Source organism: Stegodyphus dumicola, chromosome 8 (genome assembly GCF_044657685.1).
Source record: "Stegodyphus dumicola isolate Sdum_Otavi_A_Nest chromosome 8, ASM4465768v1".
Lineage (NCBI taxonomy): Eukaryota > Metazoa > Arthropoda > Arachnida > Araneae > Eresidae > Stegodyphus > Stegodyphus dumicola.
This window is the reverse complement of record NC_140775.1, coordinates 169,006,914-169,031,478: the sequence shown is the minus strand read 5'-3', so window position 1 is coordinate 169,031,478 and position 24,565 is coordinate 169,006,914. Positions and strand designations below refer to the sequence as shown.

General features: G+C 30.5%; 1 protein-coding gene across 2 annotated transcripts; it reads right to left on the bottom strand.

Annotated features, from left to right (window-relative positions):
• Window positions 1-226: 226 nt before the first annotated feature.
• On the bottom strand, window positions 227-24,489 carry AP-1sigma (AP-1 complex subunit sigma-2). Of its 2 annotated transcripts, none has more exons than XM_085822726.1 (5): window positions 24,333-24,488; window positions 23,909-24,087; window positions 15,075-15,183; window positions 11,094-11,231; window positions 227-548 (listed from the first exon to the last, which is right to left on the bottom strand). In XM_085822726.1, exons 1-5 carry the CDS (start codon window positions 24,333-24,335, stop codon window positions 504-506), a joined length of 474 nt encoding a protein of 157 aa, XP_085678852.1. In that variant the 5' UTR covers window positions 24,336-24,488; the 3' UTR covers window positions 227-503. The 2 variants fall into 2 exon arrangements, with proteins under 2 accessions (XP_085678852.1, XP_085678853.1); XM_085822727.1 differs by lacking the exon at window positions 227-548 and adding an exon at window positions 682-6,064 and having other exon boundaries at window positions 24,333-24,489.
• Window positions 24,490-24,565: the final 76 nt, after the last annotated feature.

Genomic DNA, 24,565 nt, shown 5'->3' with positions numbered 1-24,565 from the left:
TTTCATGATCATAATGCATATTTATCGTACCATTTAAATGCTAAATATTTCATTATTATGCTGATCTGCATTTGAGTGATAACCATACAGATAGTGAAATTCATTTAATTAAAAATAACTTTCCCTTAACTTATATGCCTCCAGTAATAAACAGGATTTTTTTTAAAGTAATGTGTTCTCTAGTTTTTTTTTTTTTTTTTAATCCTTACATGAAACTGAGACACAATCAATTTAAACAAATTTTATTAAAATGCTCTGAAGTCAAACAATTTACAATAAATATTTCCATTTAAATATCAAATATTTTTATTCCTTGCATAATAATTCTAATTCAGACTTCCAAATTTTGTGAAGTGCAGAAATTTGAAGTAAGCTATTAACAAGTAGATAGGGCTGCTTGGCATACCTAGAGAACACATCACTGTTACATAGGAAGTTTTTCCCCCATTCTTGTAAGAATTTCTTCCAGAATTTCTTTGTTAATTTCACAGAACTTCATCAACTTATCCAAGACCATGGTCTTCAAAAAATCCTTGTGGTGTCTCCTCCTATATAAGTGTAAATTTACCACTAATATTAGCACATTGTTAAGATAGGTAAAAAAAAAAAAAAATAAATAAATAAATAAATAAATAAAATAAAATAAAATAGAAATAAAAGTTCGGATATTGACTTGGCAAAGACTGTTTTGAGAATCTGTTTAATGCATTTAGATAGTAATACACATATTTTAAATACACATTTCCATGTATAAAAAAAGCAAAATACATTCACAAGTTCATGCTTCAAAAATTTTATTTAAAATATATGAAATGACTAGCACAATTTGTAGAATAAAAGGACAGCAGGAGGAGAAGTTTCCCATGAAATATCACAACATATTTATACCGCAATTTTGTCACAGTTGAACTAGGACAACACATACTTGCTAAGGGAAGACTACAAGATGATTTTTGAAAGTCTAATACATATTCATAAAACTTTAAAATATGTTAATCACATCAGGGAAAAACATATCACAAATTCATGAGAGAATATTTAATGAAGATTAAAAATACAATTAGCAAACCTAGCACCTGTATTGACAGTTTGAAATGGAAGAGTAAATTTTTAATACTATCAAACTCGTACATATTTTCTTGAATGTTATTAGTGAAATGATAAAAATAATGAAATAGTTCGTTATTCAAATTTAATATTAAATATGCATGAATTCATGTAGGTGTTAAAACTTTTACAGCTTAAAGTGAAAAGTTTTGTCGTTACACTAAAACAAAATTTTTTTTCCCTAGGAATTTTTATTTTTTTGACTACCAATGGGAGAAAATTTGAATAATGAAGTTGCTTAATAATTACACTTTGTTCTCCAAATAAGAAAATTAAGAAAAAAGGCAGTTTTTGTCATGACTATATTTTCATTTGCTTCTAAGATCAATCACATCTATCAGCAATTCATTTTGAATAAGATTGTGATTGACAAATCATGAAAGCATCAACAGATGGTGATATCATATAGATTCTAACATTCATTCATGCAATACATTATCCATGTAATTAAATATGGAAGCTTCATTAGCAGTACTTCATTTTCTTTGGTTTTGAAGGCAATCGAGAGCACCAGTAATTCATGAAATAATATGAAACAGAAAATGAGAACAATTTTTGCTAAAAACTTGATTTACAGATAAATGAAGTATACTTGTTACTCAAAAGAAATATATACATGTATAATAAACATTATCTGATAACACAAAATAATATTCTATACATTTATTTAGAACAATACGAGTAATGAAAATATACTGGTAAATGAAATTTTTTTACCCTTTAAGCACTATGAACTTGCATACAAGTTCTAAAAAATATGTTATTGTGCATGTGTCAAGCACAATGAACTTGCATACAGGTTCTAAAAAATATGTTTTTGTGCAAATATGTGTCCAGGCACAATGAGATTCATTCTGCACTATGAAATCATGTGCATTCAATATTAATAATTTGATATCTATTCCTATGTGGAGGAGGCCAAAAGAGGCATTTTTTTTATATTGCAGAATTAACAAAATTCTTCATTGGAGCTGTTCTTAACCCTTTAAATTTACAGAGCTGAGTGTGCATTTTGCAATACATGAATGGCAAATAGTACATGCTAGATTTTAGACACCTCAGGGATAAAAGGGTTCAAATCTAATGAGACCACCCCAGGTACTTGATAATACAGACATAAAAAAAAAGAAGTGGTAGCAAGATCAAATACATATTCAATTCTTAATCCCTTTTTTATCCAAAGAACATAGCAAATTTCAGTTTAAGAAAATATAACTCTTTCAATAAATTGGTTTCCATAAATTAAGGAAAAAATTAAAAACTGGAAATTTCAAAATTGTGTATATTATGTAAAACTGTATTTAATCTTAGCTTATCTTATGCAAAAGAGTAAATATTTGAGAAAATAATTTTAAAATCGTAATTATGATTGTAAAATATTATATGTGAATACATATGAAGAAATACTAGTTAATAAAAGGCCTTTCAAGATTAGGAGGAAATAACTCAAGTAAAAGAGCAATTCCATCATACAGACTTTGAAATAAATTTTTGAATTTTCAAACAGCTTCTCAAAAATACAAGGAAAAAATAAAGGAAGATCCTGGACAGCAAAGTAGATAAACAATATCTTCAGTTATTAGGCTAACAAATGAAGATAGGTACCTCAACCTTGCTAAAATCTGATCAAGTATATGAAGTGGCTAGCTTATTCCCCTGATTTGAATTCAATAGAATATGCTTGTGATGTATTAGGCAGACATGCTGCTGCTAGATCACAATTTTCAGTTGTAAAATTATCTGGAACTCCAAACCTAGTGAACCTCATCAAAACCTCATTAATTCAATGCCTTATAGATGTATAACTGCCTTACATATTTGAAATCACCACATGCCATATTAAACAGCTGACAAAAAGATCATCTATACATGTTTTTTCTTCTGTAAAAAAGTTGGCATTATTGACTTTTATACAGCATCAGGTATGTTGCTTGTAAAAATCTTTGTGTATATTAAAACATGATTTTTTTTACCTGTTTCGATTTTTTACTTTATTTTTCTTTTCATAAATATTTTTATATGGTGCTGCATATTTACCAGAATTGACTGTTCCACTGTGAAGATTTCATAATTAAATTTTAGTCATTTTCAGAGTACAAAATAGCAGAACAACCATTTTAAAATGGGCAAAGCTCCACAGCAGTCATACATGAGCAGTGGAACTCTGTTGTGTGCAGAATATCCCAATTTGTTTCACACAACAATTTGTGATGCACTGTGATTTGAAGAGAATGAACACACACTATCATTCTTCTTATTAGCTATGAAGAAGATATTTAGATTAGATACAATATCACTGTTTTGGATGGACATTTTATTAGGAATTTATCTGTGTGTCAAGGTAAAGAAAGGATATTGAAAAATATAACATCAAATTCTGCACCACATGTTGATTATTATGTAGAAGCCATAGATTTATTTCTAGAAAATGATCTTCATTTTCCTAGGCAGGTGAACTAAAATCTCAGAAAAAATCCTTTCCATATGAACTGACTTTTTTAATAACTTAAATACAACTGAGCATGAGATATATTGCTGTTGCAAAAACCTTATGGAATTTTGAAGAAATGACTTTCATCAAGTATAGCAAAGTACTAAGAGGGAATATTATGATCTTTAGCAAATTACGTACTTCATTTTCATGCTTTAATTTTTTTTTAAAATTATACAAATATTCATGTAAAATGTGGTTTGGAATTATAAGGTATGTTGCAGCATATACGTATTTTCACTAAAAACAAATTTTATTTCAACTTTGCAGAAAACCTTCAATATATTTATGTTGAATTCTTATGATTCTGTGACTGTTTCTTAATTTATGAAAACCAAAATAATTACAATAAATTAAAAATTGTGCCCCTTATAGTGACTAACAGAAACATCTAACACACAATGGAGTTTAATTATTTAAAATTACATGTTGCATTACACAGTTACAAATACTAGAAACACATGAATGAAAGAGAAAGGAGCGAATCACTGCATTTGACTAAGTAAAACTATGAAAAAACATTTATCACAACTTTATTGTTTTAAAAATGAAAAAAACTCACAAATTAAAATTTTTTCTCAAAAATTTAGAAATATATAAAACATAAAATTGAAAGAAATAGAAAAGTTTTACATTAACTATGAATTCCATAATTTACTTATCTGATGACAAGCAAAAAGGCTTTTCAGAAGAGATCACAGCAGATTAAATGATTTCAAAACTTGATGTATTCAAATGGAAAATTACTTTTAACCCTGAAAACAACTATTGCAATTTTACTGTTGTTGGACATATTAGCATTTTTTTTTAAAGTCAAAGAATAAAACTTCCATATTCTTGTAAATAAAAAATGTGTGAATGAAACAATGAAATCCATATCGTAAAATATGCTAGATATTGATTTCAGGTTTTAATGCAATCAAATTTACATTGATAATAAATACTCTTGGCCATTTAACAAAAGGTGCTTTGTTTATTATAAAGAAAGATGACTGTATATTACATGCAGAAAAAAAATAGGTGTCCTCTCGCACTTTTATCCCCACGCCTGTTAAATCGAGAAGAAATGTTGACCACTATGCATCAGACTTTAAATCAAATTTGCCAATTTGGAGTCCTTTTGAAGTCATGTGACAAGAAGCCCTCTGAATTTGTAATATTTCAAAGCAGTTATGATTTTATACTGTGATGTGGCAATATTCACTACTTCTTTTCCCATATCCTGTGATGTGTTTGTTCTAATGTTAAATTATACCATGTGTTATATGCATTTGCATTCTTATCCTAAAACGTAAGCTGAAAAGCATTAACATTTTTCAAGTTTCGATCCCCTACAGGTTGCTATAAAGTAACCATCTAACCAAATTATTCTGCATCTGGGAAATAAATTCTAGACTAGATTTCAAGTGTTTCCATTTTACCATTACTAAGCCAGTTAGTCTATGAAAGATTTTTTAAACATAATTTAGAATATGGTTTTTATGCAATGCATATACACCGAAAAGAAAAAAAAAAAAAAAAAAAAAAAAATTAACTTTTCATTTATAGCTGCCTCTTAACCCTTTAAATACTAGCTCAACGAAATGAATTTCATTCTGCAGTGATAAACAGTTACAGTAAAAAGCAGTCTGACAAATTTTGTTGCTTCCTTCAAATATAGTTATTTTTTCTGCATGACACTGTATTTTTCCTCTCTGTAAAGATTTTTGGTTACTTTTTAAAAGCTTTCTCAGCTTTTTAAAAATTGCATAAAATAGCCAAGTTACAAAATTAGTGACAATAATTTGCAAATCTGAAGTGAAAAGTTTTCAACATGCAAGCAGTACACAGTTACAAAAGTAAATTTATGAAATTCATGAATTCCATCTGATTAAACATAAAATGAATAATTATCATAATTTATTTTTTAGATAACAAAGTTTCAAATGGTCTAAGTTATAGCAGTTTATATGTTAACAGAGATTTTTAATATTGCATTTAATTAACTACATCATGTAAAACATGAGTAAAATGTAATGATATAAAGTAATACATGACTAACTGAAATATTTGATCTTGTTTGTTTTAACAAACATACATAATATACTTTTAGGTATTACACAGCATAATAAAAAAATGTATATAAATTCTATAACAGTAATACATGTAAAATCTAAAAAATACAAAAAAATAAAAATATACAACTATAAAACATTAAACATCTTCCATTAAATTGGAAACTGGTAAACTTCTTTGTATACATGAAATAAACAGTATGTGATGTTTGCTAATAATTTGAGATTGTATTTGTTTAGTACATTTCCACATGACAAATAAGAAACAAAAAAGAAAATTGGCACTAAAACAACATGAATTTTTCACAGAAATACATTACAATTGTGTCTTAAATATTAAACCACATTAGATCTTTGCCTTGAGAAATTAGACTAATCCAAATTCCTTGAGAGCACCTTCAACAGCTTCATCCTTATAAGTTAAACAAGAAAGGGAAAGAATTTAATTTTATATATATTTTTTCATTTATATATGCTTTAGTGCTGATTTTAGATTAGTTGTATTTCAAAAGAAATTTGAAAATACATTATTATATTTGCAGTTAATCCGTAATGATAGTAACGCAAAAAATTAGAAAAAGTGAAATATTCTAAAGCAGATAGTTGTCAGGACTGTTCTCTATACTTTTGCTTTCTACGAAAAGAAAATGACTTGAACGAAATTCAATGTCAACAACAACAGTGGCAGATACAGATAAAACAGTCATATCATTACAGTGTGTCCCCCGAAAAAACACAGCAAACGTGTGATACTATTACAGGGTACTTCCTCCCAAGAAAGTGTGATACTATTACAGGGTACCCCCCTAAAAAACACAGTAATATTATTTAGCCTATATTGCACTTTAAAAGAAACAAAATGGCATTTCAATATTTTTGATACACAGCCTCATTTGGCAGACTTCAAAATCCTGTGATGTCACTTACCATCAGATGAATGAATGAACAGCAATGATGATGCAGTTTCAAATTTCCAGTATGAAACAATATACCAGCCTTCCAGTATGAACATATGTACAGATATACATTGCATTTAAATGTATGAAATGTCTACAGTACAGTATGTGGTAAGCTACACAGGCACACGGGAAACGGAAGCAAATAAGTAAAGTAATGGCATCTAGAAAATGCATTTCTATCTGTCAATACCTGTGTCTGAGGCACAAATGTGTGGCTACATGGTTGGCAAACAGAGCTCCTGAGAGTACAAAGTTAAATAATGATGTATGCATATTAACCCCTTAACTGCTGCAGGCGTATATATACGCCTTGCTCAGCCGATGCGTTAACTGCCACGGCATATATATATATGCCCTTCCTATCATTTGCTTTGTGCTGCTACCTGTAAAATTATTCGCAAAGCTTTGGAATGCAACACCATGATGACCTTGACAAAGTATGCAAAGGAGGATACTATTTCAAAGGGTGGGAATTGGAGAGGAGGATGTTTGCCATAAAAGTAATGACTGCGGTATTGGTTGGTGTTTGAGTAAAATGTATTTTTTTTATTCTCTGTCCTCTGTTTTCATTTACTTTTTGTAGTAAGTTCCAGGAATAAAGAAAGATATAACGGATGTTTATAACCCATTTATCTTTTGATGAACTGGTTGGGCTTCATATTGTTACTGAAACTAACCATTTTGTAGACGAGTATATGAACCAACACCTTGCAAACGAAAATTCAAGAACAAAATCGTGGCATTCAACCAGTTCAGAAGAAATATGTGTTTTTTTAGGCATACTGATTTCACAAGGTATCTCACTGAAACCTGATATTACACTTTACTGGTCTAAAAATGAATTGATTGAAACTCCATTTTAGCAATCTTTTTTATTATAAAAACATCACTTTTATTATACTTCCATCTTTTTATTATACTTTTACTCAAAACATTAGATTTTGTACATTAATTTTTTTTTTCTTTTATTCTTTATTTTGTGAGAGTAAACAGTTTTTCGAAAGCAAAACTTACACTTATTTCCCCCCTAATACATTGCATAACTACACGTGCCTGAAAAACCGTGGCACTGGGAAGTGAATCTTGTACATTTTCCCCGGCAATTAAGGGGTTAAACAGATCACAAAAGAATCTTTTCTATGCACAATGAAAAATGCAGTACATTATGGTTATTATAATATTGTTACGAAATGTACAGGCGCGGTGATCTAGCTTCCTCGCAAAGCAGGTTTAAGGTTGCCATAAAATGGCAAGGGAAGGCACGGTTGTCACATTTGTTGACAAAATTGGCGATATGCCACGGACAGATGGAGAACCTTCTGGGACTAATTCTTACCGGTTTAGCCCAGAATGTTCTCGAACACAAGCCGAAAGCTATATAAACCCTGCTAGGTCCGCAGTCAGTTAGTGTGCCTTGTGAGGGCGAGATAGTGTCTCGAGTTAGTCAGTCCGTGCGAAGTCGATTGAGTTAACAGCCGGGCAGTGAGTGCTGAATGGGTTGTCAAGTGCATCGAAAAGTCTCTTAGTGTATCACAGTTAGTCCATCGTTGAGAGAGTGTGTTAAGCTCCGGGAACGACTGAACCAAAGAGTCAGGAGCCGTGCTCTGTGTGTTGTCCAATGCATCGCAAGTTGTAGCATGGAGAGTCTTGAGAGTACGTGGAGTTCTGAGAACGACCGAGCAGTCGGGAGCTGTACTCTGGTGCTTTGCAGTGAAGCTGTCTCCACTGTTATTGCCTAACAGTGTGAAGTCTGTGTCGCTGATTGTTCCAGCATGTTTATAGTAGATCTCCGACGACTGTGAAAGTGTTTTGGAGCTGTTCTGATTAATATTGGTATATAAAGTGTGTTTGAATACTTCATAAAGTGTCATTGTTATTCACTCCAAATCCACAAAAACCCCATATGAACGTGAAGGAAGAAAATAACGTAACAACTGGTGTCAGAAAAAAAAAAAAAAAAAAAAAAAAACGTAATATTTATTACTTTATTTACAAAGCGAGGAAGACAATTTATCGATGGATCTTGCACACTGGAATACATGATATATCTGACACAGCTCAAATTGCCAACTGATGACAAACAATTAGACTAAATGGCATTGTGTCATTGAATTAAAGATTTCCAACAAATTCAGTGATGCTTGATACTGTCTGAATGCTGTTAAAGGCTCGTTAAGTGAACACAATAAGTTTCTCTGTTATACGTCACAATTTCTCATGTACAAATGATTTCATATGACCCCATAAAAGAAGAAGGTACTTATATAGGAATTTCTGAAGGAACTTTCGCTTTTTATCTAATTAACAACCAGCATTTGACCCACTTTTTTTTTTTCTAAACCAGCTGTAAATGAACCGAATGCAGTCACAAATTTGATTTTACAGCACTTAAACCATGTTCCTTTTTAAATGGATATTACCGCTGCACAATTTCTTTTTTTTTAATGTTAGCATTGCCACTGTTTATCAGTTTAAAAATAATAAAGTACCACCTCATGTTCATTAATACAACTTTTCTTTTTTTGATGACAGGATTCAATAACTTTGAAAACAATCTACTACTTGCTATTCTGTAGATGGTTGGTTCTAAATGGCAGGTCCCAAATTTTAATAATTTTTTTTTTTTAAATACAAGGAAAAAATACAGCAATAACAGTTAATTTATATCCTTATTCATAACAAAAGTGCAGACATTATAAGTATGCTGTTATATCAATTCTTATCCAAAACTGGAGCTAAATCATGCATGCAGCTTGGCAACAGTTTTATAACTGATGGGATAACACATAATTTTTTGTTTTTCATTTATTTTTTTTCATAATGGGGTTTCTATTTTGGTGATCTGCAGACAAAGAGAACACCACCACGAATAAATCACGGTAGCTTTCCATTTGCCCAGCTAGACATGACACCTCAGGGCTTCAAATGCTGCATATTTCCTAAATAAAGCATTCCACTGAGAATCATTCTATTTGGATTTTACTTTTCCTAAATTGCCAAATAAACAATAATATTACAGTTTTTCAGAAATACCCTGCACATTAACCAGATGTTTGGGAAGAAATTTTAACAAGCGAACACAGGAAACATTTGGTTAAGACTTATTATTTCATGTCATTCCTTACAGCCAGACTTCAAACCAAATTAAATCATTAAAAAATTACGGAAAATTTTCCATTAATAGATTTGTTCTCAAGTAAGTTATATAGACTTGATCTGGTATTTTAAGAGTCAACTCTATAGAATGCCATCATCATGCAAAACTCAAAACAGATCACAGTAAGATTTATTAACAATGAGAAGATTATAATAAGATTAGAGATTGCAATAATGTTAAATACATCCCACTTCATATACTGTTTTTCACACACACACACACACACACACAAAAACCTCTATTAATAAACATGTCCATATTTTATTTTAAAAAGCTAAGATGATTCATTTAATTATTTTATTCAACTCTCATACAATCATATTATTTTAATTCTTTTATTTAACCTAAATTGTTTTATTTAAGATAATATTGGAAATAATACAGAGATAATTTTAAAACATAAAAATGACATATATGAGTGCAACATTTTCATGCATGCTCTGTATTATTTACAGTACAAATAGCAAACTGTTTTTGAAATATCAATATTTATTTATTTATCAGCTAATAGTTCTTTTCACAATAACTGTTATTATGAAAAAAGATAAATAGGAAGGTAAGCACACCTGCCCACAAATATTTTGTTCCATTTTCACCAGCCAAACTGGAGACTCAAATTATTTTGAAATTTGATTTTTGGATGTGATTAGGTAATTAGACTAGTTCATAAACTCATTATGCTACATTTTTATTCAATATTGTTTTTTCATATTAAATACTGAATATCAATAAATTCTTGCTCTATTCCATTACAAATTATATTTAATTGCCATTTTTTGATTATTTGCACTGACGTAAAAAGTTGCCAACTAACTAGCAACACTGTGAATTGGTGAAAAACATTTATTTGGTTATTTTTACAAAGATACTGTTCAGTTTATAATTTATTAATTAGAAAACATTTTATAAGAAACAAGAAATTTTGTGAAGAAAAAAATTTAATATGGCCATGTTTATATTTTTATAGCAAGTGAATACTGTACTAGTTAAAAAAAAATGATCCCATATGTACTGAGACACATGCATAGCACTGCCACATGTGTAGTATACATGTAAAGTATTAACACAAGTATATTTGAAAATGAGCAAAAATCATCGTAATTCTAGAAAATGTTGAAATTACGAATACAGATAATCAGAAAATATTATTTAAACAAAATTCTTCATTTAATTCATTAAGCTTATAATTGCAAAAGATTATACTACATTTTACACATTCAAGAAAAAAAAAACTAAGATCAAAGATGGAAAACTATCAAAGTAAATTCATACATATAAATGAACTTCATTAAAAAAAAGCAAAATAAAACAAAGAGGAAACTTACTTCTTGAAGAAGATCTTGAGCTGCTATAGCCTTTAGGACATTTTTCTTACTGGTTTCTTGAACTTCACCACCAAGTAATAATTCGTCAAGTATAAAATAGGCTTTCTCAAAATTAAAAATTATATCCAATTCACATACCTGAAATAGGTTAATAAAATATGGAAAAATTAGTTGTAGTCAGCTAGCTAGTATTAGTTGTTATTTTTTAATTTTGCGTTCTGGAAAATGCTAAAGAATTAATACTATTTTTCTTACGAGCAATTACACATAGGATGATTTTTGATAATCTGATTTACATTCAATTTCATAAGCAAAGCATTTTCGTTTCAGCTGCATAAAGACCTAAGATACATATGAAAGTATCGTGAAATATTATTTGGAATTTTAATTACCAGTTTTGCAAGACGCACAAAATTTCAAATCAGGTCTTTCTTTCCTTTGATGTAACATTTTAAAAAGAGGAAATAAGTCAAGAAGGGAACAATTATTACAACTTAAAGGATTCATCTTGAAATTTAAATTATACCAAAGTTTGTCTTTGGAATTTATAGACAATTCTGGGAATTTTATAACAAAAATGAAAAGGGGAAAGAAAGTATCAGTATTGCAGCTGCTTTCAGTGAGAAAGTGAATTATAATAACTTTGTAGAGACATTAGAAGCAGGAGTTTCAAAGTTTGAAGCAGGAGACATGAAAAATGAGCAATGCCCTCGCCGAGAATCGAACCACGGACCTCTCGAATATGCGCCGAGCGTGCTGACCACTACACCACGAAGGCAGGAGAAATACCTTATAACTTATTATCTTCTTAAACTTCACAGATACCAAAAAGAGAGATATCCCCGTCTATAGCTCCAGCTTTTGACAATGATTTTCTAAGTAACAGAAAATGGTTAGCAAAAAACATAAAAATATAGGGTTCTTTCTGATTATCTGCAGCTCTCCGATCTGCATTTATGAGACAATGCACTTCATCATCAAAATATACAACCCATGACATTTCATAAAAATGTATTTAAGCAGCAATCTATGCATTTGTGTACACACAGTAGACCAAATGCAGATTCCCACCTTCAAATTCAATGGTCATTTTTCTGATTAGTGTCTGCTTTTGCATTTCTTTTCCTTGCACACAATCATACTGGGAATTTTCTGGCTGATAAAAAAGAAAATGTTGCATTTCTTCAAAAATATTGAATTTTACCCAGCAGAATAAAATAATAAACTACAATAATTCGCATATCATGAAGTCTTACTTCTTAAGTGATTGAATTTTAAAGGATCAAAATTTGTGCAATTTTCTAACGTTCTTTTAGGCGATAACAGAATGCTGTGAACATGGGAAGAATAGTGCAAAAAATTTACATAAGGATTTCTTGATGAAAATAAGAGTTTTATTACAATTGTTTCTTGCTTTTTTTTAAATTTTATTGATTCACTACCCTTATTTTGAAATTCTTAGTCATGAATCACCAAATACACTTTGGCATAAAAATATATACAGTGGCTCCCCAAAATGTTCATACACTTATGATTTTCATTGAAATAGGGCTCCATCCATTAATTAAAAGTAAACTTTCTGAATGAGATTTTAATAAAAATATCTATAATCTATTCATAACAAAATTATATGAAATATATTTTAAATATAGCAAAACTTCATTTCTAAGAAATTAATAATCAAAAAATGGCAAACATTTCATCTCACAAAAGTCTTCATACACTCTTAAAAAAAAAAAAAAAAAAAAAAAAAAAAAACTTGACATATTAGTAAATATTTTCATTTTTCATTAAATTAATATTTAGTAGGATATCCTTTAGCATCCACAACAGCTTTTAAGCGTCTGGGAATAGATTTTACTAGTTTTTTTGATAATTTCTGCATCAATGTTCATCCATTCTCCCCATCACGACTGTTTTGAGTTCACTTTTCATTTTGATGTTGTGTTTTCGTACTCTAACCCCCAGTTCTTTCCAAATGTTTTCTATGGGATTTAAATCTGGCAACTGAGGGGGTGTTTTCAAAACCTGTGGAAATTTATAGAGACACCACAGGTGAACGTTGAGAGCCGTATGCTTAATATCGTTATCATGATTAAAAATAAAGTTGTTTCCAATACCCAAATTTTGGGCTGATAATTTTAAATTGTCTCTTAAAATATTTAAATAAAGAGATAGATTCATTATGCCATCAATAAATACTAAATTACTTAGTCCTGATGCTCCATGCACCCCCATACAAGAACACCTTCACCGCCATGCTCAACTGTTCCAACTAAGTTCTTAGAATGAAATTCTTCATTTTTTCTTCTCCATGCAGTTATTCGACCATCGGAGCCCAAAATGTTAAATCTGCTTTCGTCAGCAAATAGGACATTATTCCAGTACATTTCGGGTGTATTTATCATTGATTTAGCGAATGAAAGCCTAAGCTTTCTGTTTTTCTCACTAACAAAAAATTTTTTTACAGGCAGAACGCTCATGCAATACAGCTTCTCTGAGAACTCGTCGAACAGTTTCAGGTGAAATTGAAGTAGAAAACTTTGCATTTAATTCTGCAGAAATTAAGCACTCAATAAATTAAGCACAGCACTCAATTTTTCACAAATTTTCTAATAATAAATATCTCATCACATTTAGTTAACTTTCTCGATCGACCTTTTCTTTCCTTGTTTTCAATCCGATTTTCTTCTTTAAAGCGTTTTATGACATACTGCACTGTAGAATGGGATAAATGAACTAATTTAGCGATATTTCGAATTGATTTACCACTACTATGGTAAAAAATTATCAACTTTCGAATGCTTTTACTAATTTCTTTATGACAGCGACCCATTTTTCAATAATAAATAGAATATTATGAAATAAACAATAAAAAATTAAAGCAAACAATTTTTTAAATGCCACCATAATGCAAAAATTAAAAAAAGCGGCAAACAATAATTCTAATTTTGATTTTATCCAAAAATATTTCAGTGTACGAAGACTTTTGTGAGATAAAATGTTTGCCATTTTTTTACTATTAATTTCTTTAAAATAAAGTTTCGCTATATTTAAAAAATATTTCATGTTATTTTTTATGAATAAATTATAGATCTTATTATTAAAATCTCATTCAGAAAGTTTACTTTTAATTAACGGATACAGCACTATTTCAATGAAAATTATAAGTGTACGAACACTTTTGGGAGCCACTGTATACACCCAAAAGAAATCGAGCTGCAATCAGGAAACTAGGCAGGAATGTAATCTAGTAAGAGACATGCAAATGAGTTAAATTTCAACGCAAACAAATGAGACAAGGGTAAGCACGCTATGTGCACATGAGATGCACAGCTGGGAGAGTTTAAAAGCATGATTGCTTGTGCTACAGAGCTATGCAAACGAATCTGTTGTCTTGGATGGATGGCACTGTGACTAGTGATGCCTCCGAGACACAGCAGCAGTATGAACAAATGTCGGACTTTGAGAAGGGGTGTATAGTAGGTCTCAGAGAAGCAGGTTCGTTGAATGGGCATATTGGCCATGACCTCAGTAGGAGCGATATGGTAGTTTCTTGGTGCTGGGGACAATGAATCACAGAATGGATAGGCTACCATCGCAGAAGGTCAGGGCTTCCCAGGAACACAAATGAGAATGATAATTGCACAATCATTAAAGCAGCCATGTCTGCACCAACAACATCGCTAGCACCTATTCGATGCCATTTACCACTTTTAGGCATCCAGTGGTATAGAGGGAAACCATTTGGAGATGACTTGCCGAAGCTGGTATATGCTGCCGATGTCCATTAAGATGCCTACTACTGACGCCATACACAAATGTTTTGCCGAAATCAAACAAACTTTCTTTATGAATTTTCATTACCAGTATTTAGCATTTTAATTTGGCATCACTGTTATAAAATAAAACATATAACTATAAATAAATCTGTATTGTTTTGATAAATAGCAGAAGTAACTGAACAAGCTTGAAACTTACACTTCCAAAATACTTATCAAGGAGTTCCACATATCGATGGATGATTTCCAAAGTAAGAAGCTCATTATCACATTGCTCAACAGCACAACAAAAATACAAGCTTGCATACCTAAAAAAATTTTCCAAAATTATTGTGTTGCTCATATCATCTAAAAATATGGGATAAAATAAAGTTGATCTTTAGATTAAATATGTACTGAATGAAGACATAAAATCTATGTAATACCATGGGCAATACAGAATAACAATTACTTATCATTAAATCAAATGCAATATATATATGTAATATATAGGCATGGGGTGTAATAATTCTGTAAATAACTTGAGGATTAGACGATAGGTGCATAGATACATAAGATGATATAATGGAGAAGAAAAGCTTTCAGAGGCACCATAGTAGATTAAAAAAAGTTTCATTTTGTAATAAAGAAAGCCTTGATAAGCACAAACAGGTTCACATATCATGATTATGGACACAATATGCACCTCACAATTCTGTAAAGCTTACATCTTCAGACAATGAACAATAAACAGTAGAACCAAGCAATGTATGTTAGCAGCAACAAACAAAGTGAGAAAAAAGGCAATTAGTAGCAATGATTTTTACAGAGTTGGTTCTTTGTTGAAATTTTGATCAGTAACTGGATTACATGAGGATTATATTAGCAAGTACGAAAGGGATTAATTTTGGAAGATGCAGTACAGAAAGTTATTACAAACAATTTCAACATTTCAGATAGAAAGGGGACACAGCCAAATTAAAATGAGGAATTAAAAAGATCAATGCCAAATTAAAGTTATTAGTTTTGTCAAGAAATACAAGGAGAAAGACTTTAAATTAATGAATTTCAAAATTTATTTTAAAAGGGCTTAAAAAGTAAAATCCTATCGCTGCAAGGATTAAAAATTTAATTTAAAAGAATATATAAATGAAAAATTATCGCCTAGGAAATGTGAAGTAAAATTCAGGTAGTAAATGTGTACTATTGTCGAAATAAAAACTTAGAATTTCAATTAATTAAACTAAAGTTGGTAATTAAAATGATTGATTAATTAATAAAAAATTTCAAACAATAAAAACAAGAGAATCATTGTTGATTTCATAGAAAAGTTGGGATCTTGAAAAGTCAAACAAAATTAAGCAAGATATGCAGCCTCTTGAAATGTCAGCATCTTTATATGGAATCTCCAGTTTTAAATTTACTATCTAAATTTTACTTCACATTTCCTAGAAGATAATTTTTCATTTAAATAATCCCTATTAAATTACACAGTGGTTGCTTATTAATTTGAATTCAGTTTATTCGAACTAATTAAAAAGGACCTCAAAACTTGTAATGGAATTAATTTTAAAAGTATCTTAATTAATTTGAACTAAATTTTATCACTTTGGTTAATTTCAAACTAGAAATTTGACAAAAAAAAAAAAAAAAAAAAAAAACTTCTTTTTCCTTATTTAATGGAAAAATATATGCCATATTTATTATTTTATGTGTCAAAATTATCTGCATTTCTTTCCTGTGTATAGCGGCACATGTCTGTATCTCTAGACTATTGCATTTCAGCTAGCATTAGTGGCTACTGTCCATATCTTATCAATGCTTAATGGACAAAGCTCCCTGGCCTAACCTGTTTCCTTGGGTTCATTTTGAACCCTTTATGATGGGTTGGGGTACAGAAGAATCATTTGCTTATTCGCAATCAAATTTCTCAGAATTTCAAAAAAATTCTTTACTATAAATTTTAGAGGTCCGTGTTAGTTATTCCTGCAGTGCAGACAAGTTAATGTGCTCTAGTTTTTTTCCTTCAGAGTGTAGTGTGACGTGTGAAAATTCAAGATGCCTATATGCGGAAAGTACAAAACTTTACCTTTGAAGAAAAAAGTAGAAATTTTAAAGAAAATAAAGAATGGCTAATGTATGTTGTTAATGAAGTTGTAATTAATAAAGTTGGCAGTTCACTATTGAATTAAAAAAATACCTTGTGAACTTATTTGAAAAAACAAGGAATCAATTTCAGATTTATGGGAAAAATCTAAATTTGCTAGAGCAAGGAAACGGATGAGAAATGTGTTCCAAGAAAATCTAGAAAAAGCTCTACTGCTATGGATCCAGTAGGCTAGAACTCGAAATTTTCCAATAAATAGACTCCTATCACAGGCGAAGGCTCATGAATTGGCAAATCGAATGGGTACTGAAGATTTTTAAATGCACTGATGGATAGCTAGCTATCTGAGTTTAAGTCAAGGCACGATACTTTTTATCAAATTGTATGTGGCCAAAGCTCTGATGTAAACAAAGACGCATGCACACTTTTGGTAGAAAACTGTCAGGGCTTTTCTTTACTTACCTGCTGAAAGATATTTTTAATGCAGACGAAACTGCATTTTTTTTATAACCTCTTGCCAAACAAGACACCACATTTTAAAAGAGATGTTTGCGGAGGCAAAAGCAGTAAACAATGAATTTCAGTTTTAGACTGTTAATATGGATGCAAGTGAAAAGCTTAAATTATTAGTGATTGGAAAGTCCAAGAATCCACTGTGTTTTAAAGGAATTCGAACACTGCCAGTTGATTATGTATCCCATATAAAAGCATGAATGACATGAGACATCTTCAGTAATTGGTTAAAAGGAATAGATAAGCATTTTTTGAGGGAAAAGTATCAAATTATCTTATTAGCAGATAGCACAACCTATTACAATGACCTTCCAGAACTGAGTTTCATACAGGTTGAATAATTGCAGTCAAAAACAATTGCGACGGATCAAGGAAACATCCAGAATCTTAAAGCAAATTATCATAAGAGACTCTTACAGTAATTCTCATTTCTTTAGATTATGGTGAAAACTCAACATTACTCTGCTGACAGCTATAAATGATCTTTATGCCATAATGGATGCTGTTAAAGAAAGCACAATTAATAATTGCTTAGTAAAGGGTTATATTTATCACTAAATTTTGCTTTCTTCGATAATGTCTGTTTACTTTACCATAGATGTAGATAGTTTGGCAATCTTTAAATAAGTCACTAAAATCACCAATTTGCATCCGATAAATAACTTTTACCCCATAACCTTGAGATTATCAATAAACTGCCAATTAATATCACAAACCAGCACCATATACTAACAGTTCTAACCATGGGTCTTTCACCCAGTAAAACCATACATTTATTATTGTATCTTTTATTATATTTATTCTATCCTTTTCTCAAATACTGTTAACAGTTTTTGATTTATCAAGAAAAAGGGAAGATGCTACAGACTGCTGGCTGTTTGGTGATGGTTTGTGACATAGTCTAGTTATTTATTGATCATATTAGAAACATTTAAATAATACGAGTTGTAATATCTCATTTTTCGTTAGGTTTTAATTCAATAGCAGTACTTATCAATGCATTAACACTACGCAAAATATGACCATATTATAACAACTCCAACTATGTGCTGCATAATTTAACAATTTCCTCTTATCCACATATCCTTAGAATAAACTGGTTCATTTTGATTTTAAATCTCAAAAACTAAGTTCTTTCAGTGGTTGGATTTTAAGTAAATTCAATTCACTTTTTAGTATTGATATTGTTCTTATATTATGGCAATAATTTTAATTATGATAGGTAAAATGCTTACACTTTCCAGTATGCTGTCAATTGATATGCTAAACACACAAATTCAAAATGTACACTGAATGCATAGAATAGTATTATGAACAAATTCAAAATTCAATCGGAATGTATTTGTATCTTAAACAAATCTCTGATACCTAATCATAGCTGGAAATTTAATCACAATTTTGACTTGGGGTTTATGAAAAACATCTGTAAAGCTTCTTCAGTTGGTGAAGCTTTTAACATTCAAAAAACTTTATCTTGGTTAGTTAATGATATTAATTCTGGTCCTTCCTAATGCTTTTAATATTCTAATATCTTAATTTTTCATGTTTCTTTACTATTACCTTGGACAGATGGCACTACATTAATTTTCATTTTGCTCAGATTTGTCATGACACACTAGTTTTAAAATTAGGATGTTAAAGTAAATAAAAGAAATACTTTTTTTGTTTTATTTATAGTGAGAAAAAAAAACATTAGAAGGTTATACATGTAACATAATATATTATGTAATACAATCATCACATGTGACATATAAAATAATTAACAACTGTCCAATATTGATATTAACCCCCCCCCCGAGTATATTACCAGATTTATTTGATCATGAGATTTTTTGTGACTTTATATTAGTGTATAATTAAAGGTATTTTGCTTTCTTAGTTTTTTTTTTAATACATAAATGCCATCGGCTAATCTTTGGAATATGGTAACAGGTAGTTTGGCGATATTTTGGTAAGGCGATAAAGGTTACTAGCTAGGACTTTAGCAGTGTACATGGATAAAGTCAAGAGTGTGCGTAATGCCATTTTTGTGCAATTCTGGGATGTTTTTTTAGGTGAAAATAGGTCGACGTATACATGGATGATACCGTGTATGTGCAATTCTTAAAAACGCGGCAAGCAGTGGGCGATTCTGCACTTTCTCCCAATTTCGCCCCTAATCTTTGTCATGATTAAGCACTTTTGTTCCATAAAAGTTTGAGGATAAGCGTAATTCGGCTAGCAGATTGTTGAAAAAAAAAAAAAAGCCTTTACTTCGTGAAAACAAAATGGCGTCCAGAAAAAAACTAGCAGGTTGCTGTAGCAGGGTTGGTTGCCAAAAAATCTCCAAGTTACCATAATCCAAAGATTAACCATGCCATCTTAATGAATGTAAGTTTATGATAAAGTAAATAACATACTTGCCAACCTATGACACTCAAAAATCAGGAGATTTTTCACAATGTTAAAAAGACTTTTTAAATGATAAAAATATAGTTTTTAATAATGAATTAACTTTAAATAGTTACTAAGTCTTAAATGCAAGCAAAACAAAAATACCTTAGACATTAAAAACATTTTCATTACTTTCATCGTTTAAAAAAAAAAATAAATAAATAAATAAATAAATAAAAAAAGGGCACTTTAATCAGTTTTCATACAAATGTTATGGACAGTGGCAGATTTTGCTCTCGTTAAGAAAGAAATTTCATAATTTTGTTCATAGCAATTGCCACGTAAGCCTGCTTTCGCTAATAAAAGTTTTTCTAATGTGTCATCACTAATATTAGATCTAAATTTAGTTCTCATTTTCGCAACAACACTGAAAATCCTCTCACACTCTGCATTACTATGGGGAACTGTCAAGATGGCCAACATAATTCTAGAGAGTTCACTATATTTTAAAATTCCATCAGCACCTTTCAATTTTCCAATTAACCTCCACTGGGTGTCAATCCTAGCTGATTTTATAACTTCATCCAAGTTTTCTAATTGTAAACTGCAAAACTGTGACTGAAGTATATCAGTAGCAACATCAATATCATCATCTTTCATGACTAAACGAAGTAACACAGGAAATCTGTTCAAAAAGTACCTTATATCAGAAAAAGATGCATTTGCTAGAGCAGAAATATCAGCAACTTTAGCATGCAAAATCACTTCATCGTTGACTAGAAATTTATGTAGTGTGTAATCACATACTCGACAGAAGTAACTTCTAACATGAAGATAAAACTTACTTTTGTTTTCTTCTGAAAGTTCTTCCACTACTTTTGTAGTTGCAGCTCCTATTACCAAATCTTCATCTTTCTTCCGATTTTCTGTTTCACCATAAATCACATCATATATAGAATTACAAGACAAAACACAGACTGGTTTTACAAACTTTGATAAAATGTCTTTAAACAGATCATAAATCATTGATTGCAAAACATGAATTAATGGAATTCTGCTTTGTAGAATTGTGTTCAGAACATCGAATGCTGGCAAAATGAATTGTAAAAAAAAGCAAAAAGCTTTGTTAAGGTCCGAAGAAAAAACATAAATATTCGTTCTTCACAAGATAAACTTACAGTAATCGGAAAATGTTTCGTGTGTTGAGCAATTTTTTTTTTTATTTTGAGAGAAATTTGTATCAGCTTTACGCTTATATTTTGCAGTATTATTTTGAGAACTGCCAGTTGAATTGCTGATTGATGCAGAAATTACTTTATTTTTCTCAAACCCATTTTTAACAACGGAAGTAGTAACTACATCTTCATTTACTTTAGGTACTTATAACTTTCAATAGAGCCTTTTATCTTAACTCTCAAAGCATTTACTTCTTCTTTAAAAAATGCAAGAAGTGGGTTCCATTGATCGAGGATTCTAGATAAGCATTTCTTTAAAGACAACCAGCGTGTACACACATGTTTCAAAATTTTTCTCATTTCAGTATTATGCAGCTGTTGGAACTGTTTCAATTTTTCCTTTCTTTTAGAACTCCTTTCAAGATAATAATAAATATCAACAATGTGTTCATCCACATTTAATGGTAAAGAAGCTGCCCTTTTTTCAGCTGCTAAATTTAAGAGGTGACAGGTGCACCTCATAATCTGCAAATCTGAATTTGCCTTTCTTAAAATGCCTGCAACACCAGTCATCAAGCCTACCATTACTGGTGCATTATCGGCACCAAGTGCTAAGCAATTATTGAGAGGGACTGCATTTTCTTTTAAATTTTAATAATTAGCTGTGCTATATTAAAGCCTGTCAAATGTCCTTCTAAAGTGGGGACAGAAAGTAAACTGCACTCAATTTCTGAAGAAAAGAAACAACAATTGGATACAGTTTTGAATTGGTATTATTGCTTCCATCCGTAGAGAGGCAGAACGGAGCTGTTTTAATGCAATCAAGCATCACCCATCTGTGGCTGACGCTAGACTTTCCGTTTAGACCACGTCAGCCATCTGTGACTGACACTAGACTTTCCATTTAGGCAGCGTCAGCCATCTGTGACTTGACGCTAGACTTTCCGTTTAGGCCTCGTCAGCCATCTGTGACTGACACTAGACTTTCCGTTTAGGCCGCGTCAGCCATCTGTGGCTGACACTAGACTTTCCGTTTAGGCCTCGTCAGCCATCTGTGGCTGACACTAGATTTTCTGTTTAGGCCACGTCGACCGCTGCTGGCTGACAGTGTGTAACATGATATATAACTATACAATTTACCCTGTTTTATGGAATTACAGAAAAATTATTTAAAATTTACTTAATTTCGATTCATTACAGGACTAATGGATTTTATTGAAACACAGTAAGCATAAAAACGATTCTCCATTACAGCTATTACAAATTGTGACAACTGTCTTAGTGTTTTTTTCTGGCCATTACTCTGCCAGCTTCAGTTGCATTTTTATCATAACATAATTTACGATATTTCCATACTTCAGAGGCTTTTCCCAGTTTTCTTTGGAGTTTATGCTGTCGTTTTTTAGATATTCTTGCATTTCTGTTCGATGGAATATCTTCTTCTTCACAACTTGTAAGGGATAGCGCAAATTCTTTCCGGACTTCAGTAATGCTAATTTTCTGCTTCGTAATATCTTTCTATAGAATGTAACTATTTACAAAACAGACTTTGTGTTGAATGAATGCTTATAGGAATCACGCTCCGAATGTAAACTATCTTCTACTGCGATAAGAATTGCTGCCCTACAATACCAGCACTTTTAAGTGGTGAGCGTGGCCTGAACAGGTTGGCGGTCAATGTGTTAATAGCGCTTCTGAGCTAATGCAACTTTGGGCTAATAATATACAGATATTTAAAACTTGTTTGCTTAAAATGAATAATTAAAACAGAAACTAAAAACTCATAAACTGAAACTGTCATATTCACTTTAAAATATTTGCAGGATAGAAATTTAAAATTAAACTTTTTTGTCACTCCTGGCCTTAGGTTACATTTTGGTGGGCTCCATTAAAATAAAATCCTTTTGGAAATTTGTTTTATTTCATAATAATTTCACAATTTCTACAAAAACTGGATAAATAAATAGTCTGGACCATGAATAAAAAAAATAAACCTGCTTGTCCATATGAAAACTAGCCAGGTTGCAACAGTGTTTTTGCTTCACCCTTTGCAGAACTTTTTTATTCCTGATGAAGAGGGATCTGTACTTATTTATGCTTGAAATCTATAGTTTTAGTTAAAATCTATGCCAAATACAATGTTGTTCTTTTGCCTAATTTTAAGATATTTATTCTTTAATACTGTTTTTATTATTTAATACATAGGATACTATATATGATATCATTAGTGACAATTAAAACAGTATGAGATGTATTCAACAATGGCTCATTATGCTTACTTTCTGAACTCACACGAGTGAAAATGAAACTGTGAGAAATTATTTGAACAGAACTTTGGGCCATTTAAACTCTAAAGTTCTAGACAATTAGGATCTATACATCATAAATGCCATATTTTGGTATTATTAATTTACATCCTACTATGCATTATGAAATTTTTGACTTTCTTTCATTTAAATTTACCTGTTTTTGAAGGAATTCTTTCTTAAGCAGCAATTAAACAAAATAATGATGAATCATCATCTCTCATAATATAATTTAGCATACATAATTTTCCTATTATATGAACTAATTTACACAATCGCTATAAATATTAATTTTTTAATATGTTCAAGAAATCATAGATACAGTTTCATCTGTCATATAAAAGAAACCTTAATATAGAGAAACTATTAAAAATGCAGTCTAAAATGAAGTAAGGGAAAACCTGATACTGTTATTATTTTTATCTGCAACAAAGACTGAAAACCGTCCTAAAATCCTCACTCAGACTTTTTTTTTAATAGGCGGTATATTTTATATACATGATTTTTTAGAAGATATAGAGACTAAATTCTGAATTTTAACTATTATTTACAAGCAAACTGTAAGTTAAAATTTCTTTACCTCTTGTAAACAACTTTTAATTCTTTCCATTCAAGGAAAGAACACATCTTTGGCTTGCGGGCAAGGATTGTTGTGACAAGTTCTCTAGTTATTTTTTTCTTCAGTTTATCTGGATGAGCTACATACCACTTTTGAAGCCGCAATTTGCCTTGTCGGCTAAACAATAGCATAAATTGCATCTAAATTGGAAATAAAATAACTTAATATCATAAAAATACAATAATTAACAGCTACAAGTCATAGTAAACTGTATAAACGGAAATTCAGAGTTGCAAGATAATCAACATGGATATAAAAACTAGAACACAAAATCAGTAGTTTTACAATAGCTTTCAAAACATTGATTGCATCATTAAAACAGAGATAAATGATGAAAAAAAATGCGAAAAACTTTTATTTTTTAATTTGTTGAAATTACTAATACCATTTTGACAACCAGGAATGAATACACGGTAGGAATTCCTAACACTTAAATATGCAAAACTTGTTTGTTAGAAAACAAAACCACATTATTTTTATTACACAGCTTGTTCACATCATCATTATCCCTTGATTTCCTAACTTTTTTTCGCTTGAGAAATGATACTTTTAACTCATTAATAAATTTTATAGTCTCAGAAAACGCGTGTTATAGTTCATCCTAATAAAAAAAAGAAA

What these genes read in the sequence shown, in the direction of transcription:
- AP-1sigma (XM_085822727.1), bottom strand. An exon ending in TTGATAAGTATTTTGGAAGT is followed by an intron (nt 11,232 to 15,074) that starts GTAAGTTTCAAG and finishes AACCTATTTCAG; the next exon opens with GTATGTGAATTGGATATAAT. An exon ending in CTCAAGATCTTCTTCAAGAA is followed by an intron (nt 6,065 to 11,093) that starts GTAAGTTTCCTC and finishes TTAACTTATAAG; the next exon opens with GATGAAGCTGTTGAAGGTGC.